Genomic DNA, 17,285 nt, shown 5'->3' on the forward strand with positions numbered 1-17,285 from the left:
ATAAAGTGTGTAACTTCTATTTAGGACAAGCTATAGTGTCACAAGAACCACATTTGTTGTCTTTCCATCATCAGTTACAGCGGGCAAAACTCCAAAGATTCAGACAAGCCAGGAAGTGTTCTGACTTCTGTTCTAAACACTTCTGCTACTACTCGGTATCTCCAGAATGAGAAGCTTTGGAGGATTTGCTTCCCCGGTACTTTCAATCCCAAAACAGCAGGAAAAAGCCCAACTGAGGTTTTACTTCACGTGTAAGCTTACTTACTTTTCAAAATTACTATAACAGAAATTAATTTTTAGGCCTGTCAGTAAGAATAAACTGTTTGACTTTTTAATAAATATATTCGTAGTTGGGTAATTTTAAAATCTATGAAAAGTTTTTAGGAGATCCTGAACTTATTTTGGTAATTCTACACTTAAACCTCCCAAACAACTATAAGCGCTTTCTTGTGAATTTCAGTTTTACTCTTCAGTCAGTTACACTCAATCGTCAAAACACAAATAATTAAAATGTAAGACAGACAGTGCCTGCAGGTGGTCATTCCAGAAAACAAAATCAGAAGAATGTAACAGGAAAACCTTTAACATTTCAACAATAGCAACCCTGTCACTTACTTGTATCTCTTCTCCTGTTACAATAAAAGAGCATCACTGCATAAGTAAATTCACATTTTCTAATAAGCCGTAAAATGTTACATATTTTAAAAGTCAAAGAGCAGAAAATCACTTTGTCTGAAAATGTTTTTATCAGTTTCTTGATAACATACTGCTTCAAAACCACTTCTTCCTGCTTTCCCAACAGGAAAAAAACAAAAAAAAAAAAAAAGAGTACATGAATCTGGACAAATCCCTCAAAGAAATATGGGATGGGTTTTTTTCTAAAAAGCTATTCTTTTCAATTTAGAGAATAGTAACTAGTATTTTAGTGATTCATATTGCTCTTTTGTATCTCACACTTCTTTGATTCTCAAAAAAAAAAACACTAAACACAGGAGGTCTAAGCTAAATTTCACTAAACAATCCAAGAATATATTTCCAAAAGACCTAGACCACAGCGACCAGTTTCTCCAGGCAGAAAACAACCTGATGAAACAGATACAGGGACTTTCGGGGAAGGAGTCACTACTGCCTTTGTAAGTGAAGCAAATAGAAGACCAGGAGCAAAAATCAACATCTCTTCTACGCTGAAGCATGCTACTTACGTTTTGTGCTTGGCACCCGTGTTTTCCTCTGCAGACTGATAACACCAGGTAGCAGAAGCACAGCTCAGCACTCGGATATTAACTGTGTAATTAACTTTAACAGGAAGACATCCAACCAGAAAGCAAAGCAGCCAAGAACCAAGTACGACCACTGCCAGCTGGGTTCCAACTTCAACGAGCATCCTCAGAGCAAAAAGCCCCGTCTCACCTTTGAGGCATTGATGACGACGTTCCTGGCAGAGCCGTGCTCGTCTCCGGAGAAGGCCGGCTGGTTACTGAAGCCTTGCTTTACGTTCACTGCCGTAAGTTCATCCTGCAGAGAGTGTTTTGAGGGCAAAAATGAAATGACAGTTTAAGAAATCACATCGTTCCGAGAAGCATGTTTTTACAACGAAAATTAATGTCTTTGCCAGTATGTCACACTCCACGTTCACCTGAACCCTCAAAAACCTTTCCACGTTGTTACGGCTTAACCGGCAGCTAAACGCCACACACCCAGGGGGTGGGGGACAGAATTAAAGCAGAAAAGGGAAGGAGACCTGTGGGTTGAGATAAGAACAATTTTATAATAATATATAAAATTAAAAGTAATAATGATAATAATAATATTAAATTTTTTATATATAATGTCATATGCAGACAAATTAGGTGCTGTGTTAATTGCTCACCAGACGGTGACCAACACCTGTCCCATCCCAGCAAACAATTCCAAAACAGAGAAGTCCCAACACCGCAATCCTGGATGAGTGAGAGGCCCAAAAAGAGAGCAAGGGAGAGACAGAACTCCGAGACACTAAGGGTGCAACAGAGACCTTGAAGAATTCCCAGACGAGCAAGACTTCTTCCCAGTCAACCCTCATCTACGTACCGGGCATGAAGTCGCATGACATGGAACACACCATTGGCCAATTTGGCCCTCAATCCTAAATCTAAGTTCAAAATCATAAGGAGAGTTGTGAGCCCTTTGCCCCAGCCTTGCCCCCCCCAGCCTGTTGTGCTCCAATACACTCGCAAAAAAATTGGGAAGCTGAAAAGTCCTGGATGTCTCAGCACCAGCTATAAACACCAGTGCACCATCAACAGTCTTCTACCAAATCCCGGACTAAATCCAAAACACAGAGCTCTTCCAGCTGCTGAAAGAAAACCTAACTCTGTCCCAGTCAAAACCAGGACAACGTTCCTGGGATTTCAGTGCAGGGGAACACACTCCTCCAGTCCCCATGAAGACTTCAATGCCGTAACCTGGTCAGGATGGCACTGGTTTGGCTGGAAGAGGACTGTTGCCCATGAGAAGAGTCGCAGGAAACAAGGCCTTGGCAGCCTTCCTAAAACCCGGAGCGCTCCCCAGCACCCAGCCCTACATCTTCCTCATGGAAGCGGTGCCAGTCACCAGCTACCCCGAGCAGCGGATGGAGAGCAGCGCGTCCTCCTCTCTGAGACATGCTGGGATGGCTGGAACCAGCTGCAGGGCTCTCCGACAGCAGCTGCTGCCGCACACCCTGGGTACCACCAGCACCCGACGTGTCCCTTCCCAAAAAAAACGTTTGCATCGTTGTTTGCTGAAGTTTAAACTGTCGTTATTTCAGTTTGTGGCCTCACAACCGCCATGTGAGAATCTCTGCTGAAATAAGAAACAGTCCGCTGCTGGCAGAAACAGTTTCAAGTGAACACCTGCCCCTGTTCCTGCTTCTTCTGGAGTTGCTTTCACAGTGGAAGGGTCACTGGTCTCCTACCAACCATCCACGCACCCTCCTTTTGCCGCACACGGGTACCAAGGGGCTCAGCCGGATGGTCCTCGCAGCAGGAACACGGAACAGGCAGCAGCAGGGTTGGCAGCACGAGGTGCCAACGCGTTCCCCAGCCTTCACGAAAGCAGAACGCACCTTCCTCAGCGAGCCCCGTCCTTCCCTGTCCTCACTCCCTATCCTCACCAAAGTCAGCATTCTTCCACGGAGGCTGTGTGGTTTATTCCCTTCCTCAGGATCACGTGCCTTCAGACTGAGGTTTACCTATGCCAGAAGAACGGGAACTTGGCTTGTTTGGTTTTCTTCGTCTCCCTCTGAAGAGAAGGCATGGATCTCCCCCAACAAATCAGTTCCTTGCCACCAAAGGTACTCGAGGTCCACGGACCACTGGTAGCGGGTGAGATACCGGAACGATCCCCAAGATGACTGTGAAATAATCTATGAAAACAAAGAGCAACTGCCGTGCAACCCAGCAAATAAAAAGGCAGAAAATAAAGTTAAGAACGTCACAATTTTACTAAAAATATTTTATTACTAGTTTTGGGCAACACGTCTCCCCAAAACCAGTGACCCAGAAGCTTCCATTTAGTTTATTCTCTAACACTTTGCAACGCATTTTGCTTTTCAGTATTTTCACAAAGTTTGGGAGCAACGAGGAAGACAGTTATGTATTTAGAAGAAATCTAAGCTCTCTAGGGTTTATGAAGTTAGCAAGCCTCATCTGAATTTTAAATGAAATCAACAAGAAGTGCTGGAACACTCCTCCACCCACAGCGTCCCCAAGACAGCCTTGAAAACACAGACAAAGGCAGAGATGAAAGTGATCAAAGATACTATAATCAAATAAATAAAAGGTAAGCGGCAAATAGAGGGAGATATCTGTTACTAGTAGTGCCATTTCCACTGATGACCCTGGTTCTGTTACCATTAAACTTCTCTTTGGAAAAAAGCTGCCTAGATATCCTCATGCTGAAAACAACTAAGAGCCGCGTGTTGTGCTGCTGTATCTACCACTCCTGCAGGAAGAGGCTGCGGATGGACTGACAACACAAACACATGCGTGTTTCGGTTTTGTCTGGCTCAGATTATTAGCTCAGATTTCTCTCTGCTTCAGCACTAGTTCAGAAATTTTAAACACACACCATAGCACAGTTGCATAACCAAACACCAACCAGAAAGGAAAAGGCATGTCATCCCTGAACACAACGCACAGCGTTACCTTTGCAAACAAATTCACAACAAAACGGACATTCGCAGGAGCTCTCATCACATCCCACTCACACCAGCTCCGTTAGCAGCCCAGGGTCATTTTCCAAGAGCACAGCTGTCCCCTGGCAGAGGGGACAGGCTCCTGGGCAAGCAGGCAGGACCCGCAGGACGGCCGAGTTGCACGATGCCAAACGTGGCAGGGTTAAGCCCGCTTTCACGTGCCGCGGCGCGCAAGCCCCCTGCTAACGACGGGCACAGCAGCATCGCACGCTGCTGTCACCAAGCGACACGCTCCGCAACACGCTGGATCCTCTGGGCTCCAGCAGGGACGTCACGCTGCCTTTCAAAACGTCGAGCAGGGTCTCAAGCAGCCCAATCATGGCTTAAAACTATTTTGCAATTTTAAATAGTCAAATGAACTTCCAGGCCCAAACTGCACTAGTTTGCTTCGGAAAGAATTTTGTTTTGTGCGGGATATTGAAGACCCACTGACACATCTGCAGCGCCCCGTTTGTGAACGCAACACGTAGAGATGGTGTCTTTACAGAAAGAAAGCCCAGCAAGGTCAAGCCGATGTTCACATCGCCCAAGGAGCTGGGCATGGTCAGCTCTGTGAGAAGCCAGACCCCAGCTTACGCCCGCGGGCACTGGTCACTCCATCACAGCTCTGGCTCCTGCCAAGCGTGCCCAGAGGCCACCTGCAGCACTCACCCATCCGGATGCAGCCCAGGCACTCAAGTCTAGACCGAGAACAGAGCGACTGTTAGGATCAAGCACCGAGGCATTGTTGGGTGTTCTGGACTGTGTAATTCCACATTAACTCGCTTTTAATGAATAGCAACAAGCTCTTTTAACTCCAGCATTCTGCTGCTTCCTTATTCTGCAGTTACACTGCTCACTGCAGCACCAAGCCGGTAAGAGAAAAGCAGAAAGCTAATGATGTATAAAGGTATGAAAAACCAGGAACTGGTCAGTTTATTCTGACATCTAAGCTGAGCAAACAGACAGCGTATAGAGCTATCGCAGCACTATTTGACAGTCAAAAACAAGGACTTTTTGAAAGGCATTCTTTTTCTTCCTAACCTCAAAAACTTCCTTCAGAGGAGAAATTTAAAAGAAGTCACATTAAACTTACAAAAGCAACAAAACGGATCTTTTTAACCAGTCATTACTGTTAGACCCTCTCACGTGCTTCACCTTTTGCTTTTATTACAACAGGGCACCTACTTTCTGCAGCTTAGAGCATCAGCTTGGAGACCCCAACCCTCTGCAAGGTGGCCCAGGATTTCAACCCGTGGTGTAACTGCTGCAGCATAAACCTTCTCCTCATGCTCAGCTACGGCTATGTTGAGCCTGAACAACGAAATCAAAAAATAACTCCTTAAAAGAGACAGTATAAAATACTGCACCAGTTATTGGTTACTAAACCAGTTGTATTTCACGACGAAGAGGAGGAGAGGAATGACAACATTTAGAGGAGCATTATCCACTCCGAACCAACAGCTCAGAAGTCACAAACAAGGATCAGCCACAGCCAACAGCCAACCATGGGCAGAAGCAACTTTTGCCAGAGACTGGGGAGATGGCACACGGGCTGTGTTATAAACAGACACTGAGAGCAAGAAGGAAGATTGGCCTCTTGTAGTACCAAAGGGCCCAGTAAGACAAGTCTATTCCCAACTGGCGTAAGGGGGACAATACTGGAGAGGCCCCTCTGACAGAAATTTCAACTGGTCTACCCATTCTACCAGTGAGAAGGTGGTCTGAGCTACTGGTGATTGCAGACGTTGGAGAATTGAGCCTTGGAAAAGCCAAACCCTGTGCGCTAGGTGTCGAGAAGGCAACAAAATTCCTTCTGAATAGTCTGAAGGCTATTTCTCAACACAAAACGATGTCGATTGTGCTTTGAAGCAGAATTCAACAGAAGTTAAAAGCATTACTCATCAATAAAATCATCAGGATCTGGCCCTGATGATACGGTACATTCAGTGTTTATATTTTTGGTTTGTAATGAACACAATTTGTATTTTATCCATCTCAGGGAGACAATAACAATTTAGAGTGCAGGAAGCGTTAGAAAAAATGTTGATTCTAACACCTGCCTTCAGATGCCCCTGCCAGGGCAGGATTTCCAAACTCACCTTTTGCTCCACAGTCAGCAGCAGGGATTGCTGGTTATATGGAGAAGAGATGTGCAAAGCACCGTCCAATATTCAAATAAAACTCATTACAGAAAGACAAGGAAAGCTAATTCCTCTGAATCTTTCTCTTTTAGAGCAGTACCAGGTGTTAAAAGCAGCCCCAGCAGGCAACTGCATTCAGGCAGAGGCTATGTGCTATGCGATGTGAAGACTTCCCCTCCACCACCCCTTATTTCTGCAGAGGGCATTTTGCACCCAGGGCACACGCCGATGCCCAGGGGCTAAGCCTTATCCCTAGCTTTGCACAAGGGGACCTTGCAAAGGATGCAGATTTCCAGCTGGCACTCAGGTGCACGAGCTCAGGAGCTCTGGAGCACGAGCGCCCGGCGTCCCTGGAGCTGGTAGCTGCCAGCAGAGAGGGGATTGAGACAAGCACAAGGCGACAGTCAGCAACACTGTCACCAGACAGCCCATTCCCACCTCTACTGGGACCAGTAACATCGCACTCATCTCCTTTTTCAAACAACAGACAGACTTCACCAACCGAAACGCTGGAACAACACAGGAATGCATCCTGTAAACGCCCCATGCACACGTGGGATGATGACTTTTCCCAAGCCACAATTCCATCAATTACGCTATGGCAAATAACAATGAGCCAGTTGCAGTTATTTTCTAATGCACCCATGTAACATATTTTAAATATTAACCATCTGGGCACTTGCCACTTCCATTCTTATTGTAACTGGCTGCATATTTATAAATGTGTCTGCAAGAATCAATCCACCACCTGACTCAAAATACGCAACAGTCCAGAGCTAAAAATCCATCTCCATACATTGTCCTGGCCAAGCTCAGATGCAGTTCTGCAAGCCTGGTCATGATCATGCACAAAAAATACGTTAGAGAAACACTTCTAGTTACTGCAATCATCAAGTTGGTAAGTATGATGAGTAGTGGCATATGGGTGAACAGGCAGAAAGATGCTAGAGGTCAAAACATGGAGATACGTCTCAAAGGATTAGTAATAGACTTGGAATATGCAGTATCCTCTGTTGCGTGTTGTCCCATGCCTTCTCAACCAGCACTGACCAGTAGTCACTCTCTGATGAGCGCTCACCAGCCTACGTGAACCAGACAATAAAGCTCATACAGGGCTAACAAATTACCCTTAATTAGTCTCTTTTCTGGAAGCCTCACAAGAAGATAGCAAAGCAAAAAGACAGTTGCATGGCTGCCCTGCTGAATTTGCTCAATTTAACTGGAGTTCATCCTCTGGACATGTCAGACTGACAACTTCTGTGAGTGCCAAATTCTCTGGGACAGAAGGCGGCCAGGAACAGCTGAAGAGGACATCCCGGACCAGCCACGAGAGGCAGGGATATTCAGCACACACCGCTTCGTGCACGAGTCACACGACAGCACGTGGAGCAAATCTCAGAGACATCCGCTGACTCTGCTGGGAGACGTCCCAGTCACAAATCCCACCCAGAGGCTTCTTCCACTGACCTCTGGAGGGCCGGTGGCCCAGAAGCAAGACCGGGAAGCCAGCCAGGAAGAGCCTACAACCAACCCCACGGCTCTGCTGGGCATGCCAACCACGCCACAGCACCCACCTGAGCTACCCACTCATCCCAGCACCCATCGGCGGCGGGTCTCCAGGACTTTGGCTGAGCCAACTGGGAGCAGGACAGCTGCAGCCTGGCACAAGAGTACAACCTACCGCCTTTCCCACCTCCACTCTGGGTTTTTGGATGCATTTCCCGACCTCCAAAACCCTCCGGCCCCCTCGTTCCCCCAACCACGGTCCCTGCCGTCAGCTCGGAAACACGGGTGGGCAGCTCAGCAGCCCGTGCCCGCCCCAGCGGGCAGCGCCTCCCGCCCTCGGGGCAGCCCGTGCCCCTCGCGAGCCAGGGTGCCCTCCCGGGCTGGGGGTGCCCTCCCGGCAGGAGGCCGTGCCCGGCACAGGCCCCCGCCCCTCCCGCAGGTGGCGCGGCCCCTCCGCCCGCCCCGCCGGGCGAGCCCGGGTGCCGGCCGGGCCGCGGGGAAGGGCGCGGAGGCCGAGGCGGCGGTGAGCGGGACCGCCGCCCCCGCCTCGCCGCAGAAAATGCAAGTCAGCGGGCGGCTCCGCGGCCGCCCGGCGCCGCTCAAAAGTTTCGGGGGAGGCGCCGGGCCGGGAGGCGAGGGCGGCGGCCGGCCGCGGGCGGGGGACGGGCGCGGGGCTGGCGGCCGGGCCCCGGCGCGGCGGGCACGGCGCGGCCGCTCTCACCTCCTTCTGGCGCGGGTCCTGCGGGTAGACGTCGGGCGGCCCCAGGCGCGGCCGCTTGAGCGGTCTGTGCTCATAGCTGAGGAGCCCGAAGGCGGCCATGATCGCTCATGTTCGCCGGCGCGGCGGGCGGGCGCTGGAGCGGGCTCCGAGCGCCAGGGAGCAGCACTCGGCGGCGCGCCCCCCGCCTCACCCCCGCCGCGCCGGGGGCGGGCTGCGCGCCGCGGCGGCGGACGGGCGCGGGGGCGGCGCGGTGCGGCCCGGCCCACCCCGCTCCCCCCCCCTCCCCGCTCCGCCCGCCGCAGGTGCCGGCCGGGGCCGCCCCGATGGCGCTGCCCGCCGAGCCGCACCGCAGACCGCAGCGCTGGGAGCCGGCGGCTGCAGCCGGACACCCCCGAGCTGCCCCGGGGGGACGGCGAGGAGGGGGCTGAGGCGCGGGGGGCGGCGCTGCCCGCCCGGGGAGAGGCGCTGGGGACAGCCCGCCGGGAGAGCGGAGCGGCCGTGCGCCCTCCGGGCCCCTTCCAGCCGCAGGGATGCAGCACCCCCGCGCACCCTATGGTCTGCGCCCATTTTCGCATCGTTCATCTCGGCGAATAAATAATTCACTCCGGAAGATCACCGCCCGCTGCGGGAGAGCCAGAGCCGCCCCCGCTCCGGCGGTGCGGAGGCCGTGGCTCAGCCGAGCCGCCCCGGCAGCCCCGCTCCCGGCGGGCGCGTCCCTGCGGCTCCGGGCGCACGGGCAGCCGCTCCTCTGCCCGGAGAGTTTCAGCCCCCGGGCACAAGCTGCCCGCCGTAACGAGCCGCCGAGGAGGGGGTGCCCCCCCCCGGTTTTCCACCCACCCCGCTCCGCTCCAGCCGGGCGCGGGCATCCCGGTCCGGCTCCTTTCAGCGGCCGCTCCCGGCGCAGGGCCACGGCAGCTCCCGAAGGACGCTCCCGGTGTCCCGGGGCCAGGCTGTACCACCCCGGGGATCCACCGATCCCAGTGGATCAGCCAAGCGGGACGGGAAAGGTGATGTCACCAGAGGTAACAGCTCCCGGTTAAGGAACGTGCAGAACACAAGGAATCACGCCCCGTTAAAGAGTTGGGGCTCCCCGTGTCCAGCGTGCAGGGGGGTGTCCCGTACTAACCTGCCTTCCTGAAACGGGGCTGCGGTCCCCATCGCAGCCTGTGATCGGTGTCCTGCTGGGCAGAACACTCCGCCCCCAGTATAGGTGCCATCTCCTCAGGTACCAGAGTGCTGGGTGCGTTCCTCTACTGGCATTACAGTAAGCAAGCATGGAAACTTCCCCCCCACCAGCTTTCTACCCGTTATTTGCACGAGGTCACAGAATCATAGAATGGCTAGAGTTGGAAGGGACCTCAAAGATCATCTGGTTCCAACCCCCCTGCCATGGACAGGGACACCCTCCACTACACCAGGTTGCCCAAAGCCCCATCCAACCTGGCCTTGAACACTGCCAGGGATGGGGCAGCCACAGCTTCTCTGGGCAACCTGTGCCAGTGCCTCACCACCCTCAGAGGGAAAAATTTCTTCCTTATATCTAATCTAAATCTCCCCTCTTTCAGGTCCTCTCCTTGTGCTGCATCTCCATGACAGTACAAACACGAGGTACTTTGGACGTACAAGATTAGACGGCCAGTTGCAAATAAGTCTAAATAAAATTAACAGCAGCACTCTGCAAATGAGCTTGTGTTCCAATTTAGTATGGACAGGAACAGGAAATACAGGCAAACCACATTTCTTTTGTCTCTAAGCAATTCTCTAATCAAACCACAGATAACTTAAAAGCTGAGGCTGAACTAGGCGATAGCAATAAAGTAGGATAGTAATGCCTGTCGCGGGTGGAATGTTTTAACAGGGTTATGATTTAGCAGCAATTTAAGATTTATTAATGGTATGAGGTAGATCAAAGGTTGAATTTTAGCAGCATTTAACAATTAATCAATTTAAAGATTAACGGGGTGATTCAGTGGGATATGGTATAATTAAAACAGCAACTTAATTACGGATTCAAAAATGACAAGATTCACACTAACTTCCTACAAGGTGTCCTAAAGCAAAATATATATGTGTACATATGTATGAAACAAAGCGGGCAGATAGATAGGAATATCCGGATCCAGTGAAGCACAGACACCCGCACTGGTGCAGGCGAACACGCACATCCAAACACACAGACAGCAGAGAGGTGGCTGGAAGAGGCCGGCCCAGAGGTCAGATTTCCCTCTCAAATTTAGAGTCAGAACTCCCAGTGCCTCGGCGTTCCTCAACGGGTGATGATGGAGGCTCCAGGAGGGAACCTCACCTCGGCCTCCCGCCGACTTTGTTGGCAGACGATGCGCAGAGTTGGTACCTGCGAGGTGTCCCAGCCCAGGGGAGATGCTGGTCACAGCCTGCTGCCATCCAGGAGAGCTCCATGGGTCTCACTTGGAATTGCTATTTATAGGGTCCAAAATAATTGACTTTTGTCAGGTAGTTTTCCATTTTGGCCATCACTCTTGTCAGGTACTCTTGGCAGCTTTCAGAGAGGGCTGCACTCCAGGCAGGAGGGGTCTCGGGTATGTTTCCCAGGCCACAGGAGTTCCAGGTGTGGTTAGGGAGTGCCTGACCATCCCGACTCACTGCGCTTGTACCCGGGACAAGTCGGTACCGACTGTTTCAACTCACTGGTCCGGCAGAGGAGATCAGAAGGTGCCCAATGGTCCCAGCCCACCGCACTTGCAACTGAAACAAGAACAGGGTTGGCTGGTGCTGACAGCGCGATGCGGCCTGGGGAGGGGGGTTGTGCCACCACAATGCTCTACACTGTCTAATATTCTTAATACACCCTCTATTTAAATCATGACACTTTTAATTAGTGAGTTACTTTTCATGCATCCGGCTGTGTTGTTCACCAAAGGCAAGGATCAACAAGCCTGAGATCTTCAAACTTTAAAATGTGGCTCTGAGACACCTCCCTTGAGAGGTTTGTCAGACTTCGTTGGACCCAAGGGCACGCTCCAAACCAGCGGTGTTGGTCAGCTCTTCGCCTTCGCTCCACCAGCGGATGAAAACACCTCAGAGCTTTTCGTAAGTCGTGCCGGCACACTAGATCAGTGTTCTGATCCCTGGCTTTGAGAAGATTAGTATCATGCATTTTTTAAGATAGTACCATTACATTTCATTCCTGAGACTGTCAAACACATCTTGACATATTTAAACACACAGACCCTGGTCTTTTGGCGGTTTTTGTCGCGCAGAATGGCCTGACATTCTCATAACGGCACTCGCTGTTCTGTGCTGATTTGCCCACATTTTACAGTCCCGTTGTCCTGCTGTCATCCCAGCAGACACTGGCCCCGTGAAGTCCATAGACCAGGTTTACAGATCTGGCTATAGATTTGCACTATCCACTGCTCCAGTCCTCAGCTTAGTCACTGATGTTTGGGAAGTCTGGGTTCAAATCCAGTTTTTTAAGCCCCCACATCTGCAAATGTTCTGGTCTGGAGTTTTAGTTTGTTTTTCTCTAGAAACACTGCCAGGGGCAGGCTTGGTTGAGCCATCCCTGTTCAGAAGGCAACACGTATTTCATGTCACCTTCAGTCAAGTAAGTGCTGTCTTAAGCCACCACTTTAGCACAGGCATTTGAGGAATAAGTTCAGAATAAGGAAGAACGGCAAATATCTGTTCATAGTATGTTTTCTTTACCATCACAACTAAGTTCTTGTCATTTGCTTTGACTTTGCTAATACTAGTTAACTAATGCTAGCTAAAAGTAGCGGGTAACTTCCAAAAATACAGTGTTAATTCTTGTTTATGTGCTTTCTTCAAGGACATGTCTCGTTTTCAACATTTGCAGGTCTGTTCAATTCTCTAGTAGTGAGGGAGGAAAGGCACCGCTTGTCTGGACTGCAGCTCACTCCAGCCAACATGCAAACTTCCCACAGGTGTTTCTGTTGAACTGTGTGTTGCTGTGGGTTCTCATCACTCCTGATCATAGAATGATGATTGATGTTTTCATCCTGAACATTTCTACAACCAAGGATGGCCTTTCTGGTAAATTGATATCAAGGTACAGCAGTTGTGACATGGTGGAAAGAGCAGAACGTAGTCAGCACCAGTTCTACATATATCATGAGTTGTTACATGACTGCAGATATACAGAAGTTTTCATCCATAAGAGTTATAAAATCCAAATCTTACAAAATTTAGTGGCAGTTTTCCACCCTATCCTTACTATAGGATAAATTTAATTGATAAAAATAAAGCACCCATTTGACTGCAATGATTGCCAAACACCAAGCTAGTGCAGGACGTTTCAATCTCTCTATGCTGTTACTGCTTTCCAAGTTCACATATACCAGCCACAAGTCTGTCACTCACCAAAAGTCAGCTGCAGCCCCAAAACAGTCTATTGCATCTCCCACAGCCAGAGGGAAATGGACCACCTTTTGTAGGAAGGGCCTTCACCATAATTGATAACAGCTGGATCCACAATTCTCCCTTTTTGTTTAGGGAGGGCCTTCACCTTAATTGCACCTTAATTGATACTAGTTTTTAGAACTTCATCAATAATTGATAGCAGCTGGATCCACACTAGTCTCCATCTATCTATACCTCACATCACATATTTACCCTTAAATATCTTAAACTGGGATTTAGGCATCTGTGGGAGAAAGAAGGAGGTGGTTCTTCTCCCTTCCTCACCTTATGGGCATTTCCTCTCATTAAAAATATCTGTTTCAGTGCATTTTTCACAGTGGTTGTTCACCTCATGCACTGCTGACCTGCACTGGTTGCCAAACACAGTCAGTGAAATGGGATGGCACATCGTGCTGCTCACACTGGGCACCAACCGAAGGAGGAGCCGACCGTCTGCAGATGGATGTCAGCATTTTATATGTCACCTCTAGTGCTCACACAAAATCATGTTTTATACTTGCAGTGAAAAGTGATATTAATTAATCATCATACAACACTCCAGTGACATGACTGGAGAAGTATTATAGTCTATTTCTTTAAATGTAGGGTTTTTTAAAAAAAACCCCAAAACTTTAACATAGTCTGGGAGAAAAGATTAGTAAGTTAAGTTGGTGATTAACCTTAGTTACTGCCATTGCAAATATCTTTAGTTTACAACACAAAAGGAAAACGTTGCTATTAGCAGCACGGATCAACCTGGGATCAGAAAAACGCAGCTGTGTTCTGCCTGTTGTGTGGGTGCAGACAAGGACCTTGAAGGACAAGTGCCCTGGCAGCACGGTGGGCCACGCGCCAGGCAGCGCACAACCCTGCTCACGCTCCCGCAGAGCGCTCGGCTCTGCGCCACCACGGGCACCGGGGCTCGGCGTCGTCAGCCGAGTTAGCGGCGAGGAGAAAGTTCATCAATGACAGTTTAAAATCAGCCTTTTCCATAAGAGCTGCGTGGGAGCAGGCAACGCGCTGTCAGACAGGGAGCAAGAGTACCGAGCGCTCCGCAAGGTGACAGCGCTGCTGGAAGAGCCTCCCAAGACTGTCGCATCCCACTGCACGTGCACGGCGCAGGAGATGACCCCTGTGTGGCCCAGTATCCAAATGGCCAAGATTGCCTGATAATAAAGCCTCACCCTATTTATTTATTTTTTATAAGCAAAACAAAGCGTCTTTCCTTTATCCTTTTTCATTGTGTGCAGGCCTGAAGGGATAACTGGGTATTTGGGGGGACAGGGACGAAAACATCCCATCAGCAATCTGCTCTCAGAAAAGCTGGGAGCAAAGAGCGGGCAAAGAGGGAGCAGCAACCGGCCGGGATTTGGGGAGAGGTCCCGGAGCGCAGTGTTGCTCTGCAGGGACGTGGGATGGAGGAGCTGAAGCCTGAGGCAGGGCAGGAGGAGCCAGTGTGCCTCCGTGCCAAGGGCAGAGCCCGAGCAGCCGGCACACGGGAGAGGGGCTATGGCAGCGCCAGGACAACCAGGGCCTCCAGAGCCTGCCTGAGCCAGTGCAGAGAGGGCAGTCATTCCCAGTACTGCAGGGAAAAACGGGGAGAGATTTAGTAACATCCTGGACATACGGAGTGGGAGAGAGAGAAGACTCAAGCAAGATGAGCAAGCTGAAGAGGAAGGCTCTTCCGCAGCGAAGGGGATGGGACTACGAGACAAGAGCTGAGGCTGCGACACAGACTGTGTGACGGCTCACCGTGCTGCGTGATGTTGCTCCAGAAAGGAGCATCCCAACACTTGGGCCAGGAATTAAGTATCATCCCAGTCACAGCAGTGATTTCACAAAGTTCCTCAGTTACTTCTGTTCGTATTTTAAGCTCGGCCTTGAGCAGTGACTCCCCTAAGTCTTGCTTCTAGTGTGATATTATCGGAAAGTGGGGAATCCACCACTTCCGAGGGAAGAAACAAATGTTTGTTTCTCCTTTCTATCTTGTGATCTGGTGCATCTTCTTTGCTCTTGTTGAACATTCAAAGCAACGTTCACTGTGGTGGAGCACGCAGTATTTGCAGTAAAGTGTCTTCTGTGATCATCAGATACTTCAGCTTCACTTTTTCAGTTAATTATCTGAAAACAAAAATAACCCGTTGTTTGCTTCACGTGCTCTAGAAGAGGGAAGACGTTACACAAACCTGTCAAAAGTTCACTGAAGGAGACCACCTTTTCTACAACTGCCAGTCTGTAACATCAGGGAGCAGGAGCTTCTTTTCCCGTGCTTGTTTGATAAACGCAGTACCCCAGATAATGGGAAATATTATTTTAACCGTCCAGAAAGCAACATTGTGTTACTGTGCGAACACAAACAAACAGACCCTCCTCAGTGTTCCTGCAGAATTCCCAGCTGTGTTTAGAAAGGGACCGGCACTGCCTGCCAAGGCCCACGTTAACCACATTGCTCTCGAACAAACGCAGCCGGGATCCATAGCGGGTAATGAACGTTCCAAGAAAAAGTTACTCCAGGGCAAACTCCAGGACAATTCTTCACTCCCATTTCCAGCTTGTCTGTGCACAGGTATCTCCAGACCCATCTCATCTCCATCGTCTTCGTGCCACCAGCCCTGCCCAGCCTATGCCGGGTACCGCTGGACGCTGCGGGGCGAAGCCCCCTCAGTGCTGGCTGCTCATTTATCACCGGCTCCGCTTTTCCGAGGGATCCCGAAACATCTTATTCAGAAAACATCTCATTCAGAAAACTACATCATTTTCCATGGCATAAACTGTTGCTCCATATGAAAAGAGTATCAGAAAGCTGACTCTTGAAAACAAAGTAGTCACCAAAACAGATAAATGCAATTATTTTTTTTCCCCTCCCATCAGATTCTTTCTAGAAGAGAGTTACTTACATATGCCTGTGTTCGAGTCTGTGGCTTCCACTGCCACTGTGCTGGGATAGTTGTACTAAAATACTACAGTCCCTCTTCAGGGAACAGTAAGCGCATTCTGCTCAAGTAAAGTGTTCAAAATAAGCATTTTCCCAAACCTGTATGAGCTCAGCACTGCCGGTAGTGCCAGCTCAGCGGTAGCGGACCCCAGTGCCACTGCAGTGTCCATCTTTTGGCCACATAGGATGATTACAGCACAAACCACAGCTTTATTTAAGCATTAGCTTAAAAAAAAAAAAAATCATTTATCTATACACAGCCCAGCTTCGTTTTAATTCCAAGGTCATCTTAAAACCTATGTAGTTAAACCAGACTTAGTCTTTAAGCCCAACTGGTATGATTGATACTCAGACCACCTGAAGGGTATTCCTGCCACAGACCTGCATCCAGGTAACAAACCATTTCCTAAGTTGATCTGGTTTGGCAACCCCTCGAGCCCTGCGTGTGCCGAGCTCACGTGCAGGCGGTGGGTGGCTGCGGGCGGCTGTGCCCGCGGTCCCGGCCGAGGCTCCAGTGCTCCAGGGGATGGGTTGTTTGGCGCCCATGACTCTGGCTGGCATGAAGGGGGAGGCGGGTGCCTGGCGGCAGTGGGAGCCCAGCGGTGCCTGTCCCGCAGGGAGCCGGCGTGCCGCCGAGCCGCGGGCTGGGCTGCGCCTGCCCCAGCCGAGTGAGGGAAAACTCGTTTGTGTGTGTTTGAAACCTGAACCGAAACATTTGTCTGAGCATCCTACATGCTGCAGCCAGAACAATACGATGTAGAACAGACGCTCTGACTTTATCAAGGAAAAGCAGCTCCCAAACACAACCAGATATCTGGAGAACGTGTCCTGGCTTAGCGCCGTGGGTTACCCGTGGCCTCGCGTTAGGAACAACAAGAACACAACAGAGCAGCTCAGCATTGCTGGCTTTACAGGAAACCTGGAAAAATAAAACCCTTTAAAAACTTCCCTTTTGGAGAGCAGGTAGTGAGAGGCAGCAGCCAAGCCTGGCTCTGGAATCCCCCGCTCACCCAATCAGACAGGGCTGGGAAGAGCGGAGCACTCATCGGATGACAGAGGTTCCTTCCGTCACCTTAAACCCTCGTTATCGAGTGACACCGAGGACGCACTGCAAACGGAAACGCTCCGCAAACGGCTCGATTTTCCAGCTCGCTTAAACGTGAGCTGGAGGTATGCAGGAGGGGATGGGGAAGAAGTAAACCTTCACAGCATCGTTCACGGCTTCGCTGCTGAGGCTGTCCGAGGAGAGGGCTCCCACCGCGAGCGGGGCTGGCCGGGTGCCTGGCACTGGTGGGGGAGCTCGGCTGCTCGCCAGGCTGCTGAAGGCAGACCTGGTCGCTGCCCCGCTGAAGGCTGCATCCCTCGGAGGACGTCGCCGCCACC

At 50.4% G+C, this 17,285-nt stretch overlaps 1 protein-coding gene across 5 annotated transcripts in view; it reads right to left on the reverse strand.

The window, feature by feature from the left end:
• Window positions 1–8,665, reverse strand: part of MED12L (mediator complex subunit 12L) — a 140,306-nt gene extending 131,641 nt beyond the window's left edge. For all 5 annotated transcript variants that reach the window (XM_086618187.1, XM_086618186.1, XM_086618184.1 and 2 more), the window contains exons 1-2: window positions 8,567–8,665; window positions 1,411–1,515 (exon numbers count right to left, since the gene is read on the reverse strand). In XM_086618187.1, coding sequence (XP_086474313.1) covers window positions 1,411–1,515; window positions 8,567–8,665 — 204 coding nt within the window. The remainder of the gene's footprint in view (window positions 1–1,410; window positions 1,516–8,566) is intronic.
• Window positions 8,666–17,285: the final 8,620 nt, after the last annotated feature.

Source organism: Tauraco erythrolophus, chromosome 11, assembly GCF_009769465.1.
Source record: "Tauraco erythrolophus isolate bTauEry1 chromosome 11, bTauEry1.pri, whole genome shotgun sequence".
NCBI classification, from domain to species: domain Eukaryota; kingdom Metazoa; phylum Chordata; class Aves; order Musophagiformes; family Musophagidae; genus Tauraco; species Tauraco erythrolophus.